This window comes from Apiospora phragmitis (genome assembly GCF_038363925.1).
Source record: "Apiospora phragmitis strain CBS 135458 chromosome Unknown utg000003l:1.0-2676785.0:1.0-2680665.0, whole genome shotgun sequence".
Lineage (NCBI taxonomy): Eukaryota > Fungi > Ascomycota > Sordariomycetes > Amphisphaeriales > Apiosporaceae > Apiospora > Apiospora phragmitis.
Window position 1 is genome coordinate 2153288 of NW_027117401.1, and position 23119 is coordinate 2176406.

General features: G+C 53.2%; 9 protein-coding genes across 9 annotated transcripts; 2 read left to right on the forward strand and 7 right to left on the reverse strand.

The window, feature by feature from the left end:
• Nucleotides 1–2232: 2232 nt before the first annotated feature.
• On the reverse strand, nucleotides 2233–3336 carry PG994_003006 (uncharacterized protein; the record flags this gene model as incomplete). The annotated part of the gene is made up of 2 exons (XM_066854415.1): nucleotides 2233–2661; nucleotides 2803–3336. 2 exons carry the CDS (start codon nucleotides 3334–3336, stop codon nucleotides 2233–2235), a joined length of 963 nt encoding a protein of 320 aa, XP_066720270.1.
• Nucleotides 3337–4401: 1065 nt separating this feature from the next.
• On the reverse strand, nucleotides 4402–5037 carry PG994_003007 (uncharacterized protein; the record flags this gene model as incomplete). The annotated part of the gene is made up of 1 exon (XM_066854416.1): nucleotides 4402–5037. The coding sequence occupies one exon, from the start codon at nucleotides 5035–5037 to the stop codon at nucleotides 4402–4404; it is 636 nt and encodes a 211-aa protein (XP_066720271.1).
• Nucleotides 5038–5087: 50 nt separating this feature from the next.
• On the reverse strand, nucleotides 5088–5411 carry PG994_003008 (uncharacterized protein; the record flags this gene model as incomplete). Its single annotated transcript, XM_066854417.1, has 1 exon — nucleotides 5088–5411. One exon carries the CDS (start codon nucleotides 5409–5411, stop codon nucleotides 5088–5090), a length of 324 nt encoding a protein of 107 aa, XP_066720272.1.
• Nucleotides 5412–6898: 1487 nt separating this feature from the next.
• PG994_003009 (uncharacterized protein) lies at nucleotides 6899–8586 on the reverse strand (the record flags this gene model as incomplete). Its single annotated transcript, XM_066854418.1, has 6 exons — nucleotides 6899–7382; nucleotides 7480–7520; nucleotides 7587–7784; nucleotides 8140–8159; nucleotides 8225–8326; nucleotides 8463–8586. 6 exons carry the CDS (start codon nucleotides 8584–8586, stop codon nucleotides 6899–6901), a joined length of 969 nt encoding a protein of 322 aa, XP_066720273.1.
• Nucleotides 8587–13552: 4966 nt separating this feature from the next.
• PG994_003010 (peptidase S8/S53 domain-containing protein) lies at nucleotides 13553–15402 on the forward strand (the record flags this gene model as incomplete). Its single annotated transcript, XM_066854419.1, has 9 exons — nucleotides 13553–13581; nucleotides 13730–13939; nucleotides 13978–14156; nucleotides 14279–14394; nucleotides 14495–14575; nucleotides 14643–14671; nucleotides 14734–14869; nucleotides 14952–15093; nucleotides 15206–15402. 9 exons carry the CDS (start codon nucleotides 13553–13555, stop codon nucleotides 15400–15402), a joined length of 1119 nt encoding a protein of 372 aa, XP_066720274.1.
• Nucleotides 15403–17425: 2023 nt separating this feature from the next.
• Nucleotides 17426–17908, reverse strand: PG994_003011 (HET-domain-containing protein; the record flags this gene model as incomplete). The annotated part of the gene is made up of 1 exon (XM_066854420.1): nucleotides 17426–17908. The coding sequence occupies one exon, from the start codon at nucleotides 17906–17908 to the stop codon at nucleotides 17426–17428; it is 483 nt and encodes a 160-aa protein (XP_066720275.1).
• A 799-nt stretch (nucleotides 17909–18707) lies between these two features.
• Nucleotides 18708–20964, forward strand: PG994_003012 (monooxygenase family protein; the record flags this gene model as incomplete). Its single annotated transcript, XM_066854421.1, is given in 7 exon segments — nucleotides 18708–18839; nucleotides 18937–18973; nucleotides 19086–19521; nucleotides 19576–19721; nucleotides 19894–19965; nucleotides 20043–20718; nucleotides 20730–20964. 7 exon segments carry the CDS (start codon nucleotides 18708–18710, stop codon nucleotides 20962–20964), a joined length of 1734 nt encoding a protein of 577 aa, XP_066720276.1.
• A 217-nt stretch (nucleotides 20965–21181) lies between these two features.
• Nucleotides 21182–22039, reverse strand: PG994_003013 (uncharacterized protein; the record flags this gene model as incomplete). Its single annotated transcript, XM_066854422.1, has 1 exon — nucleotides 21182–22039. The coding sequence occupies one exon, from the start codon at nucleotides 22037–22039 to the stop codon at nucleotides 21182–21184; it is 858 nt and encodes a 285-aa protein (XP_066720277.1).
• Nucleotides 22040–22263: 224 nt separating this feature from the next.
• Nucleotides 22264–22709, reverse strand: PG994_003014 (aaa family ATPase; the record flags this gene model as incomplete). The annotated part of the gene is made up of 2 exons (XM_066854423.1): nucleotides 22264–22466; nucleotides 22538–22709. Coding segments are annotated over 2 exons (375 nt in total), but the record flags the coding sequence as incomplete, so codon positions are not given.
• Between the last annotated feature and the right edge of the window lie 410 nt (nucleotides 22710–23119).

Genomic DNA, 23119 nt, shown 5'->3' on the forward strand with positions numbered 1-23119 from the left:
GCCCCCGCCAAGCTTGCGGCATCCAGTCAATTCCATCTCAACTCATCCGACCTCAACCCCGCATTACTCAACTTCCACCATGAATAGGCAAGATCATCATGTCTTTCTGATGGTGTATGTCTCGCATCTTGCTTTCACAAAACGGTCGAGTGTATCTCAGTCCCACTGTCGTCAACCAGTTGCACATCGTTCTGTACCCCGTTTCCCCAATTAGAAACGTCCCGATCGTCGACTGGAAAGGTCCCATGCAGGACCCGACGACTACGAATTCTGGAATGCGCCTGCAGGTACGGAGTATGGTAGGTGCCAAGATCTTGGGACTCCCACCCTGCCACCTTGCCCGGAGATAAGAAAATCGATGGGGCCGATGAGAGTGGGGCATGTGAAATGGTTCCAGAACCCGGGGAAATCGCACCCTGGCGTTGCGATAAGGGAACCAGAACAAGACCAGGAAAGAAGGAGCATTCCGTTCGTCGCATCTCATTCTTACTCGGACACCACTTTGTTGCTTCGTAGCTGCGCTCGCCATCGAACTTTCTTGCCCGCACGTACGTTACGGTAAGTAGTCAGCAAGATCGGATCTCGTCACGAAGTTGAGAGAGACCTGATATTGTTCTCCCTACAGGGGTGGCGGGAGAGGCACCGCGCAACGTCCGGTTCTCCGATACCCGCCTCTCAAACTTAGTCGGGAGGACTGCCGAAAGCAAGCTGGGTTATCTCACAGCACAGTAAGCAACGCCGCGTCCGAGGACTCGATGGGACTAATCCAGCCCATATTGGACTCTTCTTTTGGTCCTTATCGTCCTCGCCACCAGAAGAAAGAGAGTTCACAGTTAAGACTAGCTGACTAGCGAAAGGGCTGACTTGACTAGTGGCGCTTCTTCGCTGCGAATTGTCCAGCCGTTTCGTTTCGACAAATACCTGTCATGGCGGAGACCGAGGGCAGCGCGCCTAAAGGTCTGCATGCTCGCACGCATTCTTTGCTTCTCTCTTCCCGTGGTGGGCATCGATGGCGCTGCTAGTGCACAGCTGCTGACACCTAGCGCCCGCACCATGATTGATTCTGCCACGCGATACACAATGGCGCGCCGATTCCGGCTGACCAAACGCGATGGTGCTTCTGCTCTGTCTCTGATAACAAATGATATCAGATACTCATGAAACTCTAGAAATGTCACACTGTGAATTGGGTGGCTGGTTTGCCCAGCTCTTATTAGCATATTCATTTACGTCTTCTTATCTTGCTTGGGTGGCCTTTCCCAAAACCCCCTGCCTGCCTGCCGCTTGGCTGTTCTGGGGGAGCATTGAAGTGGTCCCCTTTCTGGCTGACAGGTCTCCCCCGACAAGCCCCATCCTGGGGTTTTGTTCGGTAGCAAATCTTATTGGCGCTGGACATTGCCCAATTAGAGCCGGAAACCCCCACACCCATGTTTTATCCTTGGCGAATGCTTGTCTTCTAAGGACGTGGGACCGTTTCCTTCTTTTTTTTGATGATTCCTTTTCCAATATTGAACCCGAAGCAAAACGAATTTATGATGAGCAAAAAGAAACGGCAAGTTCAGCGGCTTCCGTGTCAACGACTTTCGCGGCCCGTTGATTGGGCTGCAATGGCTGCATGGCGGCCTTGGGTGCCATACGAGACATTGCGCACCTGCTCGCTTAACAAAACCGCGTGTTTACATGTCTTGGCTTGGCTGGCTGCAATGCCACTTTGCCAGCAGCTTCCCCTTATGGTGAGCCCTTCATCACCGCAGCTGAAACCTTCTTCTACCACACCATCCACCATGCCACCGTCTCGGAAGATCAAGAGGCGCTTCCTGGTGTTACGCCTGACGATACTACGTCCCCTTCGAGACGAGTTTCCATGCATTATTCACTGCAACATTTACGGTGTCGCCAAAATTCATATGCAGCCACAGCGTTTCAACCGCTTGTTGGATGGTTCCAGGTGGCAGGTGCATCAACCACTGCAGTCTCCCACTAGATAAACTCCCCGAGTTTTTCTAGAAGGATTCATCGTTTTTGGAGCAACGCAAACTTGGTCTGGGGCTGATAATCATGTTCTGCAATTACTAATGAGTGAGTGTCTGTTTGCCAGTTGATCCTGACCTCCGACCGTAGATACCTACTTGCTCGATTGGAGCACACATTCTTGCTCTAATTCGGCATCATTCGACCAAGACATTAAAGATAGTATGCATGATGCCCAGCCTCTTGGTCAACATGCTGTTTTTATCGCACACTTATATCGACCAACATGTCAAAAGCCTCGCCACTTTCGTCATCCAAATCTGTCCTTCCGGGAGGCAGCAATTTCCGAAGCCTTTGCGCTTCCTGACGCTGCCCATCTGCCTCCTTTTGGTACTGTTCTGGGTTCAACAGGTATGCATTCATCAGATGATGAGCAAAGCGTGCGCACATTCCCGGTGGCATCTTATAGAGTCTCGCAATGGCCACGGCCCCTTTTGGCTCATCGATGGCCGTTTCCACCTCTTTCCGCTTCATCGCCACTGAGCAGGCTCGGTATGAAACGATGCCGCTGATCCAACTGATGGAGGCGAATACACCGGAGGCATCAAGCGTCTCTCGGGCCAAGGAAACGTGATTCTCTCTCCTCCACTTTATCCACGGAGGTACAGATTTGCCTTGGTCTGATAGACACTATCTGAATGGTTAACTTGCGAACAGAGTGAGTATTTCCCGAAGGGGAAAGGGAAGACCTACAATGCTAGTGAGTACCAACTGTGGAAGCTTGACGCTTGCTGGACTGCTTGATCAAGCATCTTCTCGGACTCCTCATACTTGCCGACAGAACAAATTTCGTGAGTAGTTCAGGTTGTTCTGACACAGAAGCCTGATGTGAAGTTCGTCGTCGTCCTTTTCTAAAATTTCGCGTGACTTCAACAAGAACATCTTAGCTTCTGCATGTCTCCTGAGAGAATCACAAGCCACAGCAATACAATTGTAACAGTTCGTTATCTCCAAGCTTTGTGGTTGCTCGAGACGCTCGCGAAGCTCGAGGCTTTTGGTTCCGTTCGTCTCCGCCGACTTGAAGTCGCCATCGCCTCTCAGGTTGCGGATGGAAAGGAGCAGCAGAATATCAGCTTCCAGAAGCGGATCCTTTGTGCTTTCAGAGAGCTGGTAGTATGCGTCCTTTCCGGTGTCTGTGACCAGAGACAAGATGACTGTGGTGTCATTATCGTGAACGAACCAGGCACAATCCGCCATCAGGTTGCAGAAATCAACAGTCGCCTTCAAAGCCTCCGGTTTACCTTGAGATTCCTCCAGTTTCCTGCAATGCTGGCGACCTGGTCTAGATAACTGGAGCCCTCCCATCGGGAATCCATGATAACAAGTTTACCACGGTGCGGGAACTTATCCAGGAGCAGTCTCACTGCCTTATCGAAGCTTTCTTGACGGTCTGCTGCACTCATTATAAAATCGAACTCTGCTTGCACACGATGACGCAATGAGAAGTGGCCAGGGTTGATGTGATGCTTTAGTGGGCATAATCCGTAATATATTCGATTTCATCCCATCGGCTTGTTTGGGCGTTAGCAAATATCACAAACAAACAAACAAATCAGCGTCGGCAAACAAGACAGACTTTGAACCACCCTGGCCCCTGCGCTGGAACTCAAGACCCTATTATCGCTGGAACGCTCGTTCTGGCAGACTCTCAACAGTCTCACCAGGCTAGGTTTACGTCAGACAGCTGTTGCGATTAGTCCTCACCCTGTCATCTCAAAGAAACCACCCGAACCATCATCTGAGAAGTGTGTTATTTGCTCATGCTGCTCCCTCCTGTCCTTGCAAATATGGATCGGGCGGGTGGGGCGCAGGATTTCGGCGCAGGCCAGAATTACGGAGCTGAATACCGGCCCTGCCCATGATGCAGGTGGTCCATTGCGGTTCAGCGCCACCTAGGTGCTGGTGCCTCGATGACACAATGAAGCTGACTACCAGGGATCAGAGAACGGGGGACTCGGAGATGGTCCCGGTCCCGATGTGGGCCTCGATAGCGACACCGCGATCCTGCTGGAGCTCGAGGGCGGAGAGCACGGCGAGCCCTTGACGGCAGGCATCACTATATCATCATCCGAGCTCGTTTGGGCCAGATTCTACACATTCTTAACTCAAATCTTTGGAGGGGTTACTGGGTGACTAACACAACTTGTGTCATCCCCTATTAACAACACAGGACCAATATTTAGCGACACCACTATTTTTCTTCGCCAATTGATTTTTGACATGCTATCTCTGAATAACGCTATGGGTATATATCTATCCTAGGCTCCCACCAAGCCCCAGAATGGCCTCCTCCGGTATTCGTACAGATCCCTCGGGGTTCAGGGTATTCCCGGGATTTACACGTTTTGGTCGTGACAGACCAGAGACACATCATTCCATCTCGTGGTAGGCCCTCCCGTTGGGCATCTCGTGCCGCTGCACCCCGCCAACCTCCGAGGCGTTTTCCTGCGGTGATCCATACGGCGAAGACAGCTGCTGCTTCGTGGCGGCATCGTGGTAGACGTTGTGCTGTTGTAGCCCGCCACCACCGTAGTACTCGGACCAGTTCTGCTGCTGCGCCATATCGGACGGTGGCTGGCCGGGCGAGCTGTAAGCCCCACCTGCCGCCGCGTTGTTGTTCCTCGCGCGCTTCTTCCGGTACCACACCAATGCAAAAATGCTCGCGACGAGCGCCATGCCGCACACGGCGCCGACCACGATCCCAGCGATCGCGCCACCGGACAGGGCCGATGAGGAGGATAATTCTTGTCGGAGTCCGTATGGCCTATCGATGTGGGCGTCGGGCTTGGGCTGCTGCCTGTCGGTGTGGACGTGGCGGACGATGTGGGCGAGACGCAGGCGACGGTTTGGACGGTCGTGGCGAAGTGGTAGCCGGACGGTAGGCTGCGGACGCCGGCCGCGGTGCAGCCTACGGCCTCCACCTTGCCCCGATAGAAGCCGTTGTCGCCCGGCTGGCAGCACCACCCGCCGTCCTTGAGGGTGCCGCTTCCTCCCCATAGCGTCCATGTCGGGTCCGGGCACTGCAGAGGTCTCCAAGTCAGTCGCGTGATTTCGATTCACTCACCACCAGGATCCCGGCGACAGCGCTCGGAAGCGCATTGGCTGGATAGGTGACTCTGGCTTACCTTTGGGCTCGCGGACGCCTGGGACTTGCAGTCCTCGCCTTCCTTGCAGCACCAGTTGCCTCCGAAGTCCCCCTCTCCCGTGCACGTCAGGCCGTTCGGGCAGCAGCGGAGCTGTATGCCGGGGCCGCAGTTGACGGGCGCATTAATCGGACAGAAATTCGCGTCCACCCGGAGCGACCAGCCTCCCTCGTAGGTGCACACATTCGCTGACTCGACCACGCTGGTGAAAAGCAGGAGCAAGGATGTCCAGAACATGGCGAATGTTGTTGCGACTGTGGCAGTAGTAGTCCAAAGGTGTTCCTTCCAGTGGCTGCGCCCACGACAGCTACACTACTTGGTGCCTGATGAGTGAGCAGGACGTGGTGATTCCGCTCACTGGTAACCGAGAAATATTACAAATATTGGACAAGAGTGAACGTAGATCGTTCAAGAGATAGAAAAGTGAGGGTAAAAACAGAAAACGTACGACCCATGATTGCTAGCTCTAGGCCAGAACAGTACCAGGACCCTCAAGTCTAAAAGAAGAAAGAGGAGTACACCCACGCAAGTGAGGCGATGCAATAACAGCCATGGATGATCCTGCGGGTCATTGCATCTTTTTGGAAATGGTAACGCCCTACCGTGAACAGACGACAGCCAGTCGGCAATCGCTGAGCCCATCAAAACAGAACTAGGAGAGCCAAGTTCGTGGAACCCCGTGTATTTGGGGGGAGCGTCACCAGTCATTTCTCAGTCTCGGTGTCGGTGAAATGGCGTTCGTGTTCCTAAGCTGCTTCTGGTACTTCTCCCACTTTTGCTCTGGTCATGGTGGAGGTCTCAAGGGCCGCCAAGCCGTGCTATTTTTAGCCGCAGCCTTCAATTGGTATAGCTGGATGGGTCCTCTACTATTTGGCCCAGTGCTAAAGGAAGCCGTCCCGAGTCCTTCAATTCCGTGAGATTGCCTTTTGACAATTTTGAGGAGAATTACGACATGCGGCGTCCTCTTGGACTATGGAGCAGTTCTGCATACTCAAGATGAAACCGAACGGCCTAACCGCCAGACCGCTTGCCGCTCAACCTGAAGGAATTGGGATCTGCGGCAAAGGCACTAAATGCTGACATGCGTTAGTGCTGACTTGGTCGCCACGTTTCTGACCAATGAGGGCATCAAGTCACATGGCCGAGAACCACCCGGCCGTACATATTTATAGCTTTTGTGTGTCCGTAGGGCGCTGGGCAGCACAGCCACATCAAACCGGCATGCTGAACTTGTAGTACGGATACGGCTTGCTGCTGGTATAAAAACAATCCTGCAGCAAGTCGTGTCTGGGCATATTTTCCCTTCAAGTACCGTAAGTCAAGTGACCAGATCATTGGACACGAGAGAGAAGTCGGCGCACTGAACTAAACTGTGTCGTTGATCTTTACCCAATGATAGTAGTGCAGTATATTGTGTTAACGCGCTCACATCCGTCCACGACCCGGTCCATCTTATAGTTATTAAATTGAGTATATATTAGAATAGATTTGATTTCCGAATGAAATGCCTTTCCACCCGTGTTTTTATCAGGCCTAACTATACCTCTGCCCTCTGGATCGCCCTTAGCTCTCCCATCCCTGCCCACTTCGGGTGTCGTTGACGACCTACATGTGGGAAGGATTTTTCTCGTCCGGGATGTGTGTATGCCCGGGTGTATAGTTATACAGAACAATTTACAGTATTTGTACCAGGTTGTGTAAAGAACGACGATGAAGCTCATGTGCTATCCGACTCCACCGACACGCAAGGCCCCAGCTCCCGCTGCGGAACTGCCCAAGCTCGACCGGCGGCTGGCTTCGGCCTCCGCGTCGGCCTTGGAGTGGACGACCTCGGTGACGACGGTCTTCTGGATGCCCTGGAGGCCGGCGAAGTCGCGCGCGTTGGACGTCGCGTTGGACTCGCCGCGGTGGTGCGGCCCTCCCGCACCGCCGCCGCCGTCCTCGCACCGGCTCTCGAGCTCGAAGTTCGAGTGGCACTCGGCGCCGTAGGCGCCCCGGAGACCGGTCCGCACGCCGCCCATGAAGCTCTTGGACTTGTTGCGGTGCGCGCTGCCGGTGCCCCGCGCGTAGCCGTTGGCGTCCTGGCCGCTCGTGCCGCGGCCGCTGCTGTGGCCGCCGGTGCTGCGAACCACCTTGCGGATCAGGTCCGCCATGGTCATCTCGATGTACAGCTTGCAGAGGTAGGCGAAGGACTGGAAGTTTAGGTATCTGTTGTGGGTCAGAGGGTTAGTCGGTTGTTTTTAGGCGTCTCAGGGAGACAGTTATCAGGAAGGGCTGTGAGAGGGAGGGGCTTGATTAAACGTACACTGAAGTGTTCGGAAGCCACATCAGACCAATGAAGATCACCTGTTGAGAGATGTTAGCTACACATAGTCAATGTGGGGAAAAGGGGGTTCGGATGGAAAACCGTACATCAAGGGAGATGTTGATTGCTACCAAGGCGAGGTTGGCAGATAACAACTTGTCGTACTTGGTGAGACCGTTGGCGATCAGTCGGTTCTTGACCAGGCGGATGAAGGCGATGTTGAGACTCAAGTCGATGCAGAGGAACAGGCACTTCTCTAAGGGATCCCAGATTCGGTTGACTGTCAAGTTTTGCAGTCGTATTAGCTGTAACATCCATGTAGTAGTAGGTGAGACGGGGGCTAGCCATACAGTTGACGAATGCTTCGGAGATCTGCAGTCTAGCGGGATCCAGACGATGAAGACGCTGATATTGATGGCGGTCATGAGCGCGGCGACTCCCCATTTTAGTCTGGCCGGTATATATTAGCATCGCCCGTTTTCGTATGCATCAGACAGTATATGGACATAAAAGGGGTCGGGGCTTACTTTGTCGCATTCCATCTTACCATCAGCAGCAGAGATAGCCGGTTGATGATGATTTGCACGAGGAGTTGAGTCTGAAAGACCACCTCATTAGACTTGAAAAGAAGGATTGGATGCTCCTGGATGGAACACGTACCTGAGCAACCCAGACGATTACTATAAGGAGACGTGTTAGTGGGTGTCTGATACACGTAGCGAAGGGCATGGGCAAGGTTGCTCACAGATTCCGAAAAAAAGCCAAAAGCTTGGCTGAATCGTCCCCCACATGTAGAACCAGTTAATGATACCCAAAGAGATGTTGGCAATCCAGTGTAGCCAGATCACTATTAACCATCGTTAGTGTCACGTTCGATAGAATGCGACGTGACTGTTGTGGCTTTTGCAACTGGAGCATAAACTCTTGGCAAAAAGCCCTTGGAAGACAGGACGACATAGGGTACTGCCGCGTGATGCACGTACTGATGGCGTAGGAAGTGATGGTCCTATGGCGCTTCCACATTCTGCTCGTCTGCTGCATCGCCTTAGCGGCGGCGAACACGGCGCTTCCCAGCGACAGACCCAGGAAGACGGACGCCGTGTTCATGGTCGACGGGGTAACCTGCGGGGCGGGGTCTCAGTATAATGATATTGGGCAGAACCGATCTCGCTCGGCGGTTGCGTTCGCCATTTCGTACGTCCTGCTGTGTGAACCATTCGGGCACCGAGGAACCCATGACCGGTCTGGTTGAACATCGCCATGTTGACGGGTATGATTATCGATCCCGATTACTGTTCGATAATCGCGAATAAGAGTAAGAGGGCCGCTCTCCGTGCCGGTTGGTGATGTGACGATAGCGCCTTATTGCGCCCCTGCTGTAACCCGGAATATAATACAGTAGCAAACGATGGCAGAGGCTGAGGTGAAACCGAAGGCAGATGGGGCAGGCAGGAACATAGGAATACGGTTCATATAGTCGTAGCTTCGCAGTATGCTGAACTCTAAAGTGGATATACCGTTTGCTGCGATCGATGCCTGGGTCAACCGGAGGTCAAGCTCGGCCAATAGGGAGAGTCCGAAAGAGAGGGATCTGCACGTCTGGGTGGTAGATATCTGCTAGTGGCCAGCAGCAGGACGCACCCCTGATTGACAAATCCTTCAGTCCCTAGGATATCGCTGACACGCAGCTCTCGTGTTAGCTAGCATGTGCGCTAATTAGCACAGCCATCTATCAATCATAGGGCTAGCCTATTACGCGTGCAAGTCCAGAATCTCGTTCCTATACTAACACTAGATGCATTGGTTTGCCCAGAATGTGCTATCGTCTGGTCGTGAGTGGTTTGGGCACTCGTCCAGCATGTTACCATACGACTTCTAGTTACCGGTGACTCGCGCACAACCCCTGATTGCTTGCCTTTCCCACGTTTGTGAATCTGGCCAGTGCCTGCCAAGGCAGTCACGACCAGAAGCGACGTCGTGTACATCCGTTACCACGACGCCGGCAGGCCGGTTCAGGTACGAGGCTAATGTAGTAGTGGTCCCCCCTTCCTGCAGATCATCCTTATGGGGCCCTCGGCCATTTTAACGCCAAGAAAAACCTTTCGTCCTGGCAAGGCATAGACACCAGACCGGGTCCGGCTGTCTGTCATCCATCGCAATCTAGACGGACTGTGAGGATTATGCATGACTAACATGCGTTCTTATGGGGGATAGCCCGGCAAGGGATCGACAGGTCCGGGGATATTGGGGCGCAGCGCCAACGTCCTTCTTGCGGGCATTGGGTCAAGCTAGCCAGCGAAATGACGCCCAGATATGTTGTCCCTGCCGGCTTCCGGGGCAGCTCATCAGGGCAAACCACTCCGTATATTTCAGGAACGAGGCGCCGTGGAGTAACTCGGTCCTTTTGGGCTGGCGCTAATCGTGGAGTAACAGTAGAAAACTGGAGCTTGTTAGATCGCAACACTGCGCCGAGGAAGCAAACGACCTTTCTTGCATTACAGGATATCGGGTTGGGACGGATATTCAATGCGGAGGCCTCATCGGAAGAGAAACATTTCTCTGTGTTCCATCATATCAATTCTGGAATGCATGAGTGCCAATCTGGTGGCCAGAGAGCTTTGGCCGGCCAGTGATCGCCCCGGATGCACCAGAATAAGTCCCCCGTCCAAAGAAAGAGACGGCGTCCGAATAAGCGTCGCGCGGCGCAAACCTTATAACCTTCCAATGCCCCCATCGACACATCGAGTCGGGCACTTTGATTTTGATTTTTTTATGTGATTTGTGGCAGCTCTAAGGGTGGCAATGCTTGGTTATCTGCCTGCGCCCTCCCCTTGTAACGTTACTCAACCTGCCGCTAGCCGTATCTACCATCTAGCTGCTGAACAGCAGAAGCAGGGGCTCATCAGTCAACGCACTTGGTCCTCGTCTCGCTCGTTCCCAAGCATGATAACTGCCCCACGAGGCAAGAGCGGAGTGACGCGAGACCGTCCCGGCGGGTTTCCTCCGCAACTTTGTTTGGGCACTGACGTCGAAGCCACTCCACCAGATCGATCTACAGAGTTCGATTTTTGAAGATCAAAAAAGGAGACAGTCAACAGTGTGGGACCAGATCGCGTTCCGTTGTGAGTCAGTGCGCTCCGCTCTTCGTAATGTCGTATACGACCTTAATTACAGTCCGATTTCCTCCGCTATTGGCCTTGCTAGTACCTAGTGAATTTGGCCAAGAGTCAGACAAGATTCAGAATATTGTCAACGGACCAAGGGGTAGTAAGCGGCCAAGGCCAAAACCTTGGGATGGCACTTTTTGGAACCAATGAGACGCCGTATTCGACATTTTCGTGTTGGGCCCGTCGCGGCATCCAGAGAGAACTCGCCGTCCCTATCCCAGCGAGATCCGGTGGTCCGCCGCTAACATCAGGACCGGTATCTTGATAACTCGCCACCGGAGAACTGTAGCGTACTTTTCTTCGATTGGTTTGTGGTTGGACCGAGTAGTACTACAGGTAGCGATGTGGGAGAAGGTCGATTCCCATCTTCCGGTGCACAGAGCACAGGCTGGCTCACTCCTCTACTTGTCGAGATTGTGTCCGATGTCAGGGCTGGAAAAGGTGTAGAAAGTTAAGGGTCCCTCCGACATACCCCCCAGCCCAATGGGCCGTTTCCGAGCTAAGATAGACCCTACCCAGACGCGTTCCCAAAGGCGGAGTGCATGGAGCTTGCTACTATCGATTTCTATTTCTTTTATCTGCCATGGCTCCCTCCTGCATCCAGTGGTGATGCAGTCTTCTCGACCACCGCTAGACCTATCAACAGATGACGGCATTTTAGGGGTGGACCCCCCATTGGCTGCCCTGTCAGATTGCTTGACGGCGGCGCATATGCATGTACACTTGACAAGTGAGAAGGGAGGAGTTGATACTACGGACAGACTAGGAGACGACCCTTTCAATCCACACCTCGAGACGTCAAGGAACTGGTTTGGTGCTGGAGAGGAACCAACATCTACCACCATCCTCCTTTTCCCCAAGTTTGTTATAACTCTCGTAACTAGCTAATCTAGATCCTCCCTTATCTTCTGGGAGCCAGCATAGCTACTGTGATAGCAAGTAGGCGTTCGGACAAGAGGCTGACGATGTATCGAGCTAGGTACATGCAGAGAGCCATGGCTAGGGCTGGCTGTCCAAGCTCCGGCGTTCTCAGCACGGATCGTACTATGTGATAACGACGACGTATGAAGATGAAGCTGGGTTTAAATAAAGAGGTGTCTCGCTTCAAGTTAGCTACCACGTACCTCGAGATTGGCTGATGCTATGCCCACGCCAGTTGCCCAGCCGTCCCCGATAACTCCCGCTAGTACCGCATCCCGACCTTGTTGTTGGGTAAGTGAAAATACCTCGGCTGAGACGCCTTTGTGAAACTGCGTACCATTATATGGGCTTTGATAAAGCTATCTCGTACCCACCTCAGCTCTACAAACCAGGCTAAGCTGCTCTCGTACTTAAAGTTTGACAGATCCGCATCCAGGCAGCGGTAGCAAGCACATCGGGTCTCCGGCAGGCGGTAGGTGACGGGGATCGGGGCTGTGGGCAGTGTCGTCGGACGAGCGGACACAAATTTCTTTTCCATATCTGTATCCAATCTTACCAAACATGGTATTCATCTCGACCTGGCTTTTTCAGGACGCATTGTCTCGAGCGCATCTCGAGAGCCGCAAGAGGTGGCGTCCAAGGGGTGGAGAGGAGAACCGTTATCTTGTTGAGCTTTGTCATAGGGTTGAGCCCGTATGGCGTCATTCGAGCATGGGCGAGGATGGGCTGGTCACCAATACAACTCGACCCGAAAGATCCGCTGCTGTGGAACTTGGGGTTGAATTTAGCCAGTGCGGCCTTCCTCTCGCGCCACTGGTATCGGCTTACAGTCATGAAATTGGAATCGGGGAATGATTTTCTCTGGGCCTTGGGAGGATCCCGTAAGCGAGAGTGTGGACGGATCACACCCCTGAACCGGTCAGCCCCTCCAGCGAACCGGGTGATCGCAGTTTGATCCAGGGTCAGAATGCAATGCGACTTAACCGGCATGAGTGGATGTCGCGGAAATCCCGCGCAGCTGCACACCCGTCCATTTGGGAAAGCTTGCGGTGCAGGGGTGGGCGGTTCATTTATCGAACGTCGGTCGGACCCGAGATTGAAATTTTCAATACCGACCTGCCTACATTCCGTGCACATGGTAGCAATCAATGCAGACCCGAGTACTCCGTACTGTTGCGAGACGCAAGACGCCCCCTGCGAGACTGGGCCGAGCGCTGGGCTTCTCACGTCAGAAGGCCTTACGAGGATGATAGGGAGGGGAATTTACGAGGGCGGAAATTTGACATGGGCTTGAAGTAATCATCGTCCCTGCAGTTAGTCGCGGACGTTACGGGTTTCTTTTCTTTCCTGTCAGTGTTCTAGCGTAAGCCTATCTCATCATCGCCATGTGCGACCAGGGAGCCTCGAATATCGTTGTATTGATAAGGAGGTTTGGATTGTCCGCCCCAAGGAGCCTCTGCGAGGTTTTCCTTTCACATTCTCCCGTCCACTCCGGACATCCGCCACATTCTCTCTTTCCTATAGGCGCGTCCTTGCATGAGGTTGCAGTATGCATATCGAAAATGGTGCATGCGTTCTGCAAACCACACAGCTCGACTTGCAGCACGCCTTGGCTAAATATGCATCCTAAATTTCTAGAGGCCCTCCGTTGCGCTAATCAGTCCATTTAACCAGGCTCTACGAAAACAGAGCCCCTTCCTAGCACATCAGGCCATGTGAGGCTGACCACTCCAAGAAGGACCCGGCCACCAGTATCAGGGTAGGGTTGCATTGTAAACCCTAGAGTTCAGGGACTCGCTCCTAAGGCCGGGTGTACGTTCTATTGGATCGTACAGAGTGGCATTATCTCACCACGTGGGGGTGGTGCTCACACCACTACTCTGTGCTGTTGTAGTTCGTCCATCCTGCTGGGCTTTCGATGTTAGCGAATGCCCAGCCCTGAAGTTCTTACATATCTTACTTGTGGCGCGGAGTGTCGGCTCACGATGCCGTTCATCGTTCACTCTGCTTCCAAGTAAGCGGTATTCCGATCGAGCTAAAACGGACCGTTATGCCGCCCTCCCGATGGCTTCGGGTCAGACGATATCATCGTCAGCGGAGACTCGAGAAGGATATGCAGGTACTTACTTGATAACACGTTTCCTGCAGATATAAAGCTGCAGTTATTCTCGACCTCACCCTCGTTTGGCTTCTACTGGAAAGTCTCAATTATCTCTTGGCCAAATCAGCAGCCATGCTGCTCTTACCATTTCGCTCCTCACGTCTCTTCTCCTTTCGTGCTATGGCGTGGATGCCCTACCCTCTCAGGTATCAGCGTCCCTGAAAGTCCGAGCTGTCGAAGGCGAGACCGTGCCTAGCAGCTGGATCATCCGGTACAAGGGGACGCCGGAGATACTGCAATCCAGGCCAGCCAGGCCAAGACGGCGAGCCTACTCAAGAGGCGGAACTTCCGAGACGAGGCCCGCTTTGGTTGGGCTGAACCCCGACACTTTAACGTGTCTATATTCTTCGGGACGCACCTTTACGGAGACGAGGCTGCCATCCACGAACTAGCGGCGGACCCCGCGATCGACTACATCTCTCCGGATGGTAAGTTAACGAGCGGTCCCTAACACAAGACGCACCATGCAGAAATCCATGTTGTATTCCATCCAGAAAAGGGGCAGAAGCATCTAACGTCCCGAGCAGGTCTGCTCAGCTTGCCGCTACAGCCACTCAGCAGAACGCGCAGCCCGGACTGCACCGCATATCCCATGCGCAGCCTCCCTCTTCGCCTCCCTATCAATTCGTCTATGACGATTCTGCTGGAGCAGGTATCACTGCCTATGTAAGTGACTACTGGCGGCAAATTCCAAAGTGCCCCTGGCATGGTCGTGCACGAGAAGGAGTTTGTAGTTGCATAAAACTCACTCGCTGTTCGTGCTCAGGTCATTGATACGGGCATCTTCATCAACCACCCGGACTTCACAGGCCGGGCGCGATACGGCCATAACTCTGTCTTCCCCGATGTAAGAGCTTAATCCAATGCGCCTGATAAATCTTTCCAGTTTCTAAAGAGTGACCATTTCTCTGTAGAACGACCCGGAGGATAACCTGGGTCATGGGTAATTCCCTCAATACCATTCGCAAACAAAAGCCCCCGAATAGTATTACTGATAGACTGCAGGAGCAACGTCGCCGGCATATTGGCTGGTGATACGTTCGGAGTCGCCAAGAAGGCACAGCTGGTGGCCGTAAAGGCCTGTGATTTCCGAGGATGCCCAGTCTCCGCACTTCTGGACAGCATGCAGTGGACACACGATGTAAGGTACCACCACTTCCCTACCTTGGAAGCTTCTCAGTCCCCCGTGTCCAGTTATAAGAAAGACTAATGATACTGTCCAGGATGCCGCGGCGAACAGTCGGCTCTCCACTTCTGTCGTCAACTTGTCAGTGGGCTGGATCTACGACCAATCTCTCAACGACATGGTGGAGGCCCTTGTTGCCTCCGGGATCCCGATGTTCAGTAGCAGCAGGAAACGACAATGTAAGCATTATATACAGCCAACACTTGGCCATCCGCCCAAGCCTCCGAGTAGTCAGCTAACACAATTACCTCGGGAACCAGGACGACGTAGCGAACCACTCCCCGGCCTCAGCGCCCAATGCCATGACCGTGGGCGCCATCAGCGCGTTCAACGACTCCAAGGCGATCTTCTCCAACTACGGCGCGGGCGTGGACATCTTCGCCCCTGGTGTGGATATCCTCGGTCCCTCCTACAACCAGACGGGCGCGGATGACCCGTTTCCGACGGAGGAGAACAACGGAACGAGCCAAGGCGAGTGTTTTCAATGATCTGGGCGAAGAAATGGAGATAGCCCCCTCCCCAGAAACGAGCTAACCCGCGAATTGGTATTGCTGTCACAGCCACACCTCATGTAGCTGGCATCGCCGCGTGCCTCATGGCCAAGGAAGGATTGAGAACCCCCGCTGCAGTGCGGACTCGGCTCCTCCAGCTGGCTTCTGCGACGGGAGCTTTGGTACGTTATTTTCTAACCGTTACCCATCTATGATGCCCTCGCTGACTTTAAGTGCATAGGTAAAGGAAAACGTTGGAAGCACGACAAATCTCGTAGCCAACAATGGCTACGTGTGAGGACCAAGGACACCACCAAAAAAAGGGTTAAGTGATATACTTTGGTTGGGTCCTGTCTAAAGGAATTTCGCCCATGACTCGATCGGGTGTAGATTGTCTCCGGCAAGGATTTCCAAAGTAATAGCACTCAAACCAACGTCAGAATTTCCAACTCTTCTTCGTTCTCGGGCCAGAGCTCACCCTCCATCATTCCGTAGGAGTAAGCCGGTGCTATGAAACGGTACTCACTTCCCGATCGTCTCAATATGACGGGGTTCATGGATCCCGCCAGGAGCCAGAGCTCGTCGCCCTCTTGGCAGGTGCGATAGGCTCTGCCAAGGTAGCCGTTGCTAGTGACCAAGAAGGCCCAGTTAGCGTAATGGTTGGCTTGCCACTGTATCTAATTTGCACCTTCGGGATCTTGACCAGATAGTAGATAGCCCATCACGATAGCCGAAGGGAGTTCGTGGTTTCCCAATCGCGCAGCACTGCGAATCCTCTCTGGTGATAATTTGGAACAATCCGGGTATAGCATCAAGTCAAACCAGGCGTCAAAACGCTTGGTGGCCCATTCCGTGTGATGCCCTACCGTGATAGATCGCAGTGTTGCGGTTCTTAGGGACTCCGAGCTCTTGTATACCGTGTATAATGGCTTCTTCAACACCTCGGCACAGTGTCGACACCAGTCTTGGCACACCGAGATAAAGTCGTGAAAACGTTCAAAATCGTAGGTTTTGCTGTCGTCAGAGGTGCATATAATTGGACAGACCGTCTTGGATAAGAGAATGTCAATACGTTTTCCCTTGGCAGCTAATTTCCCTGGAAGCCTGTTGTCGGCTATATAGGCCTCTGACACGCCGCTCGCACGACACACAGGATCCATAGTCTGCAGCTTCTTGTTGAATCCTCCCTAGATCTTCAAAAAAAAATCAGCCCAAGAGTGTATAGGGGTTCGATGTAGCGATACATAGTCCGGAACCCAGGAAGGCGACTCAGATCCTGGGATCTCGGGGGATATCAAGTCTAGATACTTCCGGCTCGAGATATAAGGCCCAAGTGACGTCCTCTAGGACCTTCTCGACAGGGTCGTCGTAGTTCTGTTCGGCAGTTTCAATTGTAAGTCTGCTAAGGATAGCATACACACCATATACCTTGTCGTGGCCCAACTTGGACTGTTGACTTCTCAGAGACAGCATGAAGTAGACCTCCCTGCAGAATATTTCCCTGTAATGAAAGCCGTCTCGGGTTAGGGATCCTGTGTCAGGCCTTGGCAATTCCCTGGCCATGTTTCGGAGCTTAATACCCTGAACATCTATTTCGGCTTCGCGATTGTCGACATAACCGTAATCTGAAACATTTCTAAAATATTTCCATGGTATTCGATACTGGCCCCAGATTAGGACGCATTCTTTCGCGAAAGCGAATTCCTTGGAATGGTTTAGCAAATATCACCGATGAGTAAGTATCAGGAAATGTTTTGGCGGGCATGAAAGGGCGTGACAAAACCAGATTACTGACTTGAACTGTCCATATTCGCTTGAACCAAGGACTGACTGACATTTGATGGAAATGTTGATGCTCTATTTCGTACTGACGTAGTTTATCGGCTGTACTTCAATTAGACATGAATAACATGCAAAGATTTCTAAACGGGTATCCGTACCATACTTGTAAAATATAAACCACGAATAATTATTTGCTTTAACCAGAAGTGTTGAGGCGTCTTCTGATGCCGCCATGGAACTAAGTGCGTGAGTGACCGGCATCATCTTTGATAGGACCTTCAACAGCATGTACGTCTTCGATGTGAAAGCCGTGGTATTCCGTCCAAAGCCAAACGTTCACTTTGGAAGCGTTTCGGTAGACCAAGCCCATCTGCTTAACCTGGTGATTCCGCTCTTGCGTGCTGCCTGGTGTTCTTCGCTGGTCGGTGCAAATGGAGTCTATCCACAGTGTGCGAACGCGGAAGCGATGTCGAAGGTGGAGGATGGCGTCGTAACAGTTCGGGGTGATGAGCAGCTCATCCCCGTCACAGGTAATGGGCCGGTCGCCTTCGAGTGCGCCCCAGACATAGGACAAGGCTTCGTACTTGTCACGCGCTTTCTTGGCGGGCATCTGTCGTATCCGGCACTCCACTGGGGCGTCCCACTTTCTGGCTGGGAGGAGATCCAGAAGTCGAATTGAGTCTGGCGGCTCTAGAGGTTCATGGCGGTAGGGCTGAGCCATGGTTGAGCTGAGAAGCTTGGTGACCGCCAAAGGTTTGGCTTTAGGGAAAAGTGGAATACAGTGAGCTCGCCAGATGGTCTGAGCTCACTAGTAGGCGTCAATTGGCCCGAAGGGCAGAAAAGAAGAAAGTACCAGGTCACCTGACAAAGGTGGTTGCTTACTGTCAGGTGACCGCTTAGTTACTGCCCGGTGGCTGCCTGATTGATGTGTGTGTGGCCTGAGGCACTTTGTATGATCCATGTAGGTATGTAGACTGATGACTGATAGATGAGAAATCGCGCGGTCTAATCGCAAAACTGGATCTGGGGCGGGGATACAAGCGGCCCCAAGCCGAAAATAAGACCCGGATGGGGAGGGGGGTTGGGGGCGTGATCAAGTGGGTACGGCGGCGGATGCTGTAACCTCCTCGGAAACAGATCCAGTCATAGACATCCTGGAACGCGACCCGAGCGGTTGAAGCAAGATGGAATAAATCTACCCAACGCTTCATTAATGACATCCATATTTTTGGGTTCCCGTTGCTAGCCCCCAGGGGAGCGTCTCCATAATCGTGGGGAAGCGGGGAAACTTCATCATCTCGCGGACCGCAGGAAGAATGTAGGGAGCAAATCTATTGCCGGCTGACGAATGCATGCTCTCATGTGATGTTCTTAAGAGAAGCATGATCTTTCATGTTAAATTAAAAGTTAGATAGGTGGCCGTGCTTGCTACTCTCCTGTTTTAACATCCTAAACTCGATAGATTCACTTTCTGCGTGCTGCATGTATTTATTTAGCTTCACCTTGTCCACAGACTCGACATGAAGGCCGCCATGGGTTCCCTACTCTCCACCTTGAGCAATGGCTCCCCGTCCAGTTCTCAACAAGCCAAAGTCCAACCGCGACCAATCACCTTGAAGGATGTGCCGATAGAGAACCAGCGGCCCATGAAGGTCCGCGTCATCGGCGCCGGCTACTCGGGCATCTACCTGGGCATTCGCATACCCCAGCGCCTGCGCAATTTCGACCTCAAGACTCATGAAAAATGAGGGGGTCGGGGGCACTTGGTTCGTGAACCGGTATCCCGGTAGGTCAAGAACGCCATGGCCTTTTACTATCTCCATTCCGGCACATTTGCTATAGCCAGGCTGCCCCTTTTCCCACGGGTAGAAACTGATGCGACGTGCGTGTGCTTGTAGGGTGCGCCTGCGATATACCGTCGCATAGCTACCAGTACTCGTTCGACCCCAACCCGGACTGGTCCAACCTGTACGCCCCGCAGCGCGAGATCTGCGCCTACCTCCAGCGTATGGCCACCAAATACGGAGTTATGCGGTTTGTGAAGCTCTCGCACGAGGTCGAGAGTTGCCGGTGGGACGGAAGGAGCCAAGAAGTGGTACGTTTCAACCAACAGAGCAAGAGCCTGTCGCATGCACACCCCGAAACTGACTTCTTTATTTTTTGCCTAATTAGGTATCTCAGGGTCCGTGAATTGGCAACCGGTAATGTGATAGATGACGAGGCCGACGTGGTGATAGCTGCCAAGGGGAACTTAAGCGATCCGGCCTGGCCCAATATTCCTGGGCTGAAAGATTTCGAGGGCGAAGTAATGCACTCGGCCTGCTGGAAAGAAGAGTGAGTGGCTACTACATGGGGTTCCCGCAGATGAAGTACTGACACTCAGCTTAGCTATGATTTCAAGAATAAGCGGATAGGGGTTATCGGAAACGGCTCCAGTGCCATCCAAATCGTCCCGAAACTACAGGAGATAGAAGGTACACAGCTATCATGTTTCGTGAGGAGCAAAACTTGGATCACAAATCCATTCGGAGATGGTAAGTCAAGTCTATTCCCCAAACATACAAAACTGGGAAACGTAGACAGCTAATACTTGAGTAGCGGCAATGGTGAAATTGGGATTGGACCCAAAAGATCTAGCCTGTGAGTAACTTGTGCATCCCACCAATGCGGCTCATGATACTGACGAAATCAGTCTCGAAAGAGCAGAGGGAAGAGTTTGCAAACAACCCGAGAAGTTCTATGCTTTCAGAAAGGTCATAGAAGATGACGGCAATACCAGTACATGATTACCCCTGAACCCATGAAACGACAGGAGGTGAACATCTGCCACTGACATAAATTGCCCACCAAAACAGTCCATGAGGTTTCGTTTCGCGACTCGGCCATGCAGCGCGAAGCCCTCGAGCTGTTCCGGAACGCCATGCGCGAGCGCCTCGCCGCAAAGCCCGAGATCGCCGACTTCCTGATCCCTTCTTTCGCCATCGGGTGCCGGCGCACGACGCCCGGCCCCGGGTACCTGGAGGCGCTGGTGGAGCCCAACGTAGACTTCATCACGGACGGCATTGCGTCTATCAACGCGAATGGAGTGAAAGTGAAGCCGCGCAGCGGCTCCGACGAAACCGAAGAACGGCAGGTCGACCTCGACTGCCTCGTCTGCGCGACGGGCTTCCACGCCGCGTCGGCCCCGCCCTTCCCGATCCAGGGCCGCAACGGCCAGACCCTGAGCGAGCGCTTCGACCCGCACCCGGAGGCGTACCTCTCGGTCGCCGTTGACGGGTTCCCCAACCTATTCTTCATGCTGGGGCCCAACTCGGCCATCGGGTCCGGGTCGCTGACGCGGATCCTCGAGGCCGAGGGCGACTACATCGTCAAGTGCCTGCGCAAGCTGCAACGCGAGGACTACGCCTGCATGTCGGTGAAGGCGGACCGCGTCGCCGACTGGTCCGCGTACTGCGACGCCTACTTCAAGGGTACCGTCTACACCGACGCGTGCAACTCGTGGTACCGCAGCGGCGACCGCATCACGGGGCTGTGGCGGGGAGCACACTGCACGCGCTCGAGGCGATGCGGGCGCCACGGTGGGAGGACTTTGAGTTCGAGCACGTCGAGTGGGGTGGGGTCAACACCATGAAGTGGCTCGGCAACGGCTGGAGCGTCACGCAGCTGAAGAAGGAAGGGGATCCGTCGTGGTATCTGGAGCCAAGGTTCTTGGACGTGCCGGTTGAGGGCGCGCCGGAGGAGGACGCGGAGTTCAAGCTCCGGCCGTTCTACGGGTGAAGTTAAATAGAGATTGGATGCTTTTCTTTTCACTTTTGCTTCAAGATTGAGCTACAGGAATGATACGGGAGACAGGTTCACGCTATTGATACAAAGAGATTCGCGCTTTAAGATGAAACGGTTGGTATAATATTGGAAGAAGTAACGAGCGGACTAAAACACTACCTGAACGTGACGGTAAAGAATGGAAAGAAAGGAAATCGGCCGAGGTAAACATCTACTGCCCTGGTCCTCCCGTAGGATGAAGCCCTTGAGTCCCCGGCCACTGGCCTTGACCTTGGCCCAAAGGAGCTCCAGTGGGATGGAAAGACCCAGGCGTTCCACTCATTTGACCCGGTGGAGGCGGTCCGCCGCCGCTCTGCTGCTGTGACTGCTGCTGCTGTTGTGGGTGACCTACACCGAAGACTTGTGGGCTGTCCGCCGAGTACATTTCTTCGATATTGCGTTGCAAAAAAGGCGAGTCTCCCGCAGGGCCCGGGGCTGGGTGCTGTTGCCTGTGCGATGGAGGCGTCTGTGGTGGTATGTCGGACACGGTCCGAGGTTGTTGGGCGCTGTGGCTGGGGTTCGATGCAGGGCTGCTCCAGGCTTGAGTAGTGCTTGGGGTTAAGTAATAACCATGCGGCATTGTTGGCTGGGACTGGGACTGGTGCAACTGAGGTTGCTGCTGCGTTGTGTTTATTGGCTGGGAGGGCGCTGTTGGCTGTTGTGGCATCGGCGCCATTCCCATTGGTCGGCCGTATTGGTTATACATGGGATGTTGAACGGCCATGTTGGGGTAGTATCCCTGAGGCTGCGGTACATTTGTGGCAAAGTATTGCTGGTTCCCTGCTGCTGGATACATACTTGGCTGAGCAAAAGGCTGCGCCATGGCAGGCTGCGGCATAGGCGAGGCAGCCTGTTGCGTACCGGTATCGGATTTGGCCTTAACCTCGTCACGGAAGTTTCTGCCTCTTGCAGTGCCAGAGGTGCCGGCTTTTGCAACTCTGCGCCCATTTTCGCCCATCAGATCCAGGATTGCTCGGACTTGATGCCCTTGTGCCCGCGTCTGCGCCGTAGTGCCGTAGACATAGTTCATGTAGTGTGCGAAATCAAGGTAGGCCTGCTGTACCGTTTCGAAATGCAACTGTTTGAGGTGGACTACGGCGTCGGGTTTCAAGATGGCTGTATGACTGTTGCCCTGGGCTTCGTATTCGGCCAATGCCAGCGCCGTCTGGCAAGCATTACGGATATGACGCCCATTCCACCGTGCCTCTTTGTTCGCATTGTAATGGGCCTCAGCAAAGGGCCTAATGTCGTCAATCACAATATGGCGTCCTTGTCCCTAAACCGCTCCTCAATCATTTTGATGTTGATATCGAACACTTTGATGGTTTTATCGCAGTCCAGCTCGGGGTAGTAAAGACTGATATGGATGCGCGAGGTGAACGCTTCATCAAAATCGCCAACTCGGTTCTTCGTCAGAAAGAGCACCCCAGCGTAATACTCAAGGACCCGAAGAAACACTAAGTTGATACTGCGTTAGATCTTTATCACCATACACTGCAAAGATGGAGAGTCAAGGAGGTTAGCTCACCTGCTACAAGACCATTTCTTTGAAAGTCTTCTTTGTTTCTCTGAGCCAGAAAAACATCAGCCTCATCCAGGAGCAGAATACAATCCCATCGGTTGGCTAAGGTGAAATTGAGGTCTAATGCTTTTTCAACCTCCTTTGCCGTTGTGCCCAGGTCACCTTCTCTCCTGTCAGAATCTTTCTCGTTTAAATCAGTTAGGCTATTGATAAACCTTACCACACGTGATCTGGAACAGCGGCCTGTTGAAGAGCTCGGCAACTCCCTCTGTTACCCGTTAGCAATTAGCAAGGCCCGCAACAGACGAAAATAAAGGTTTCAAAGACATCTTACCGGCTGTGCTAGTCTTTCCGACCCCGGGGGCACCATGTAGGAGTAGAATCAAAGATGCGCGGTTCGCCAGGGAGCTAGGGAAAGAGCTCGATTCCTAAGTCTTTCATATCCGGTGTTTGTGTTTCTGGTATACGAGCCCAATATTCTGTCACAACTTTCAAGTCCACGGATGCATGGCTCAGTTGGAGGAGAGACGCGAGAAATTTGCAGCTGCAGAACTAAGATCCCAGCTTTAGGGGATCGTGATCTGTTTC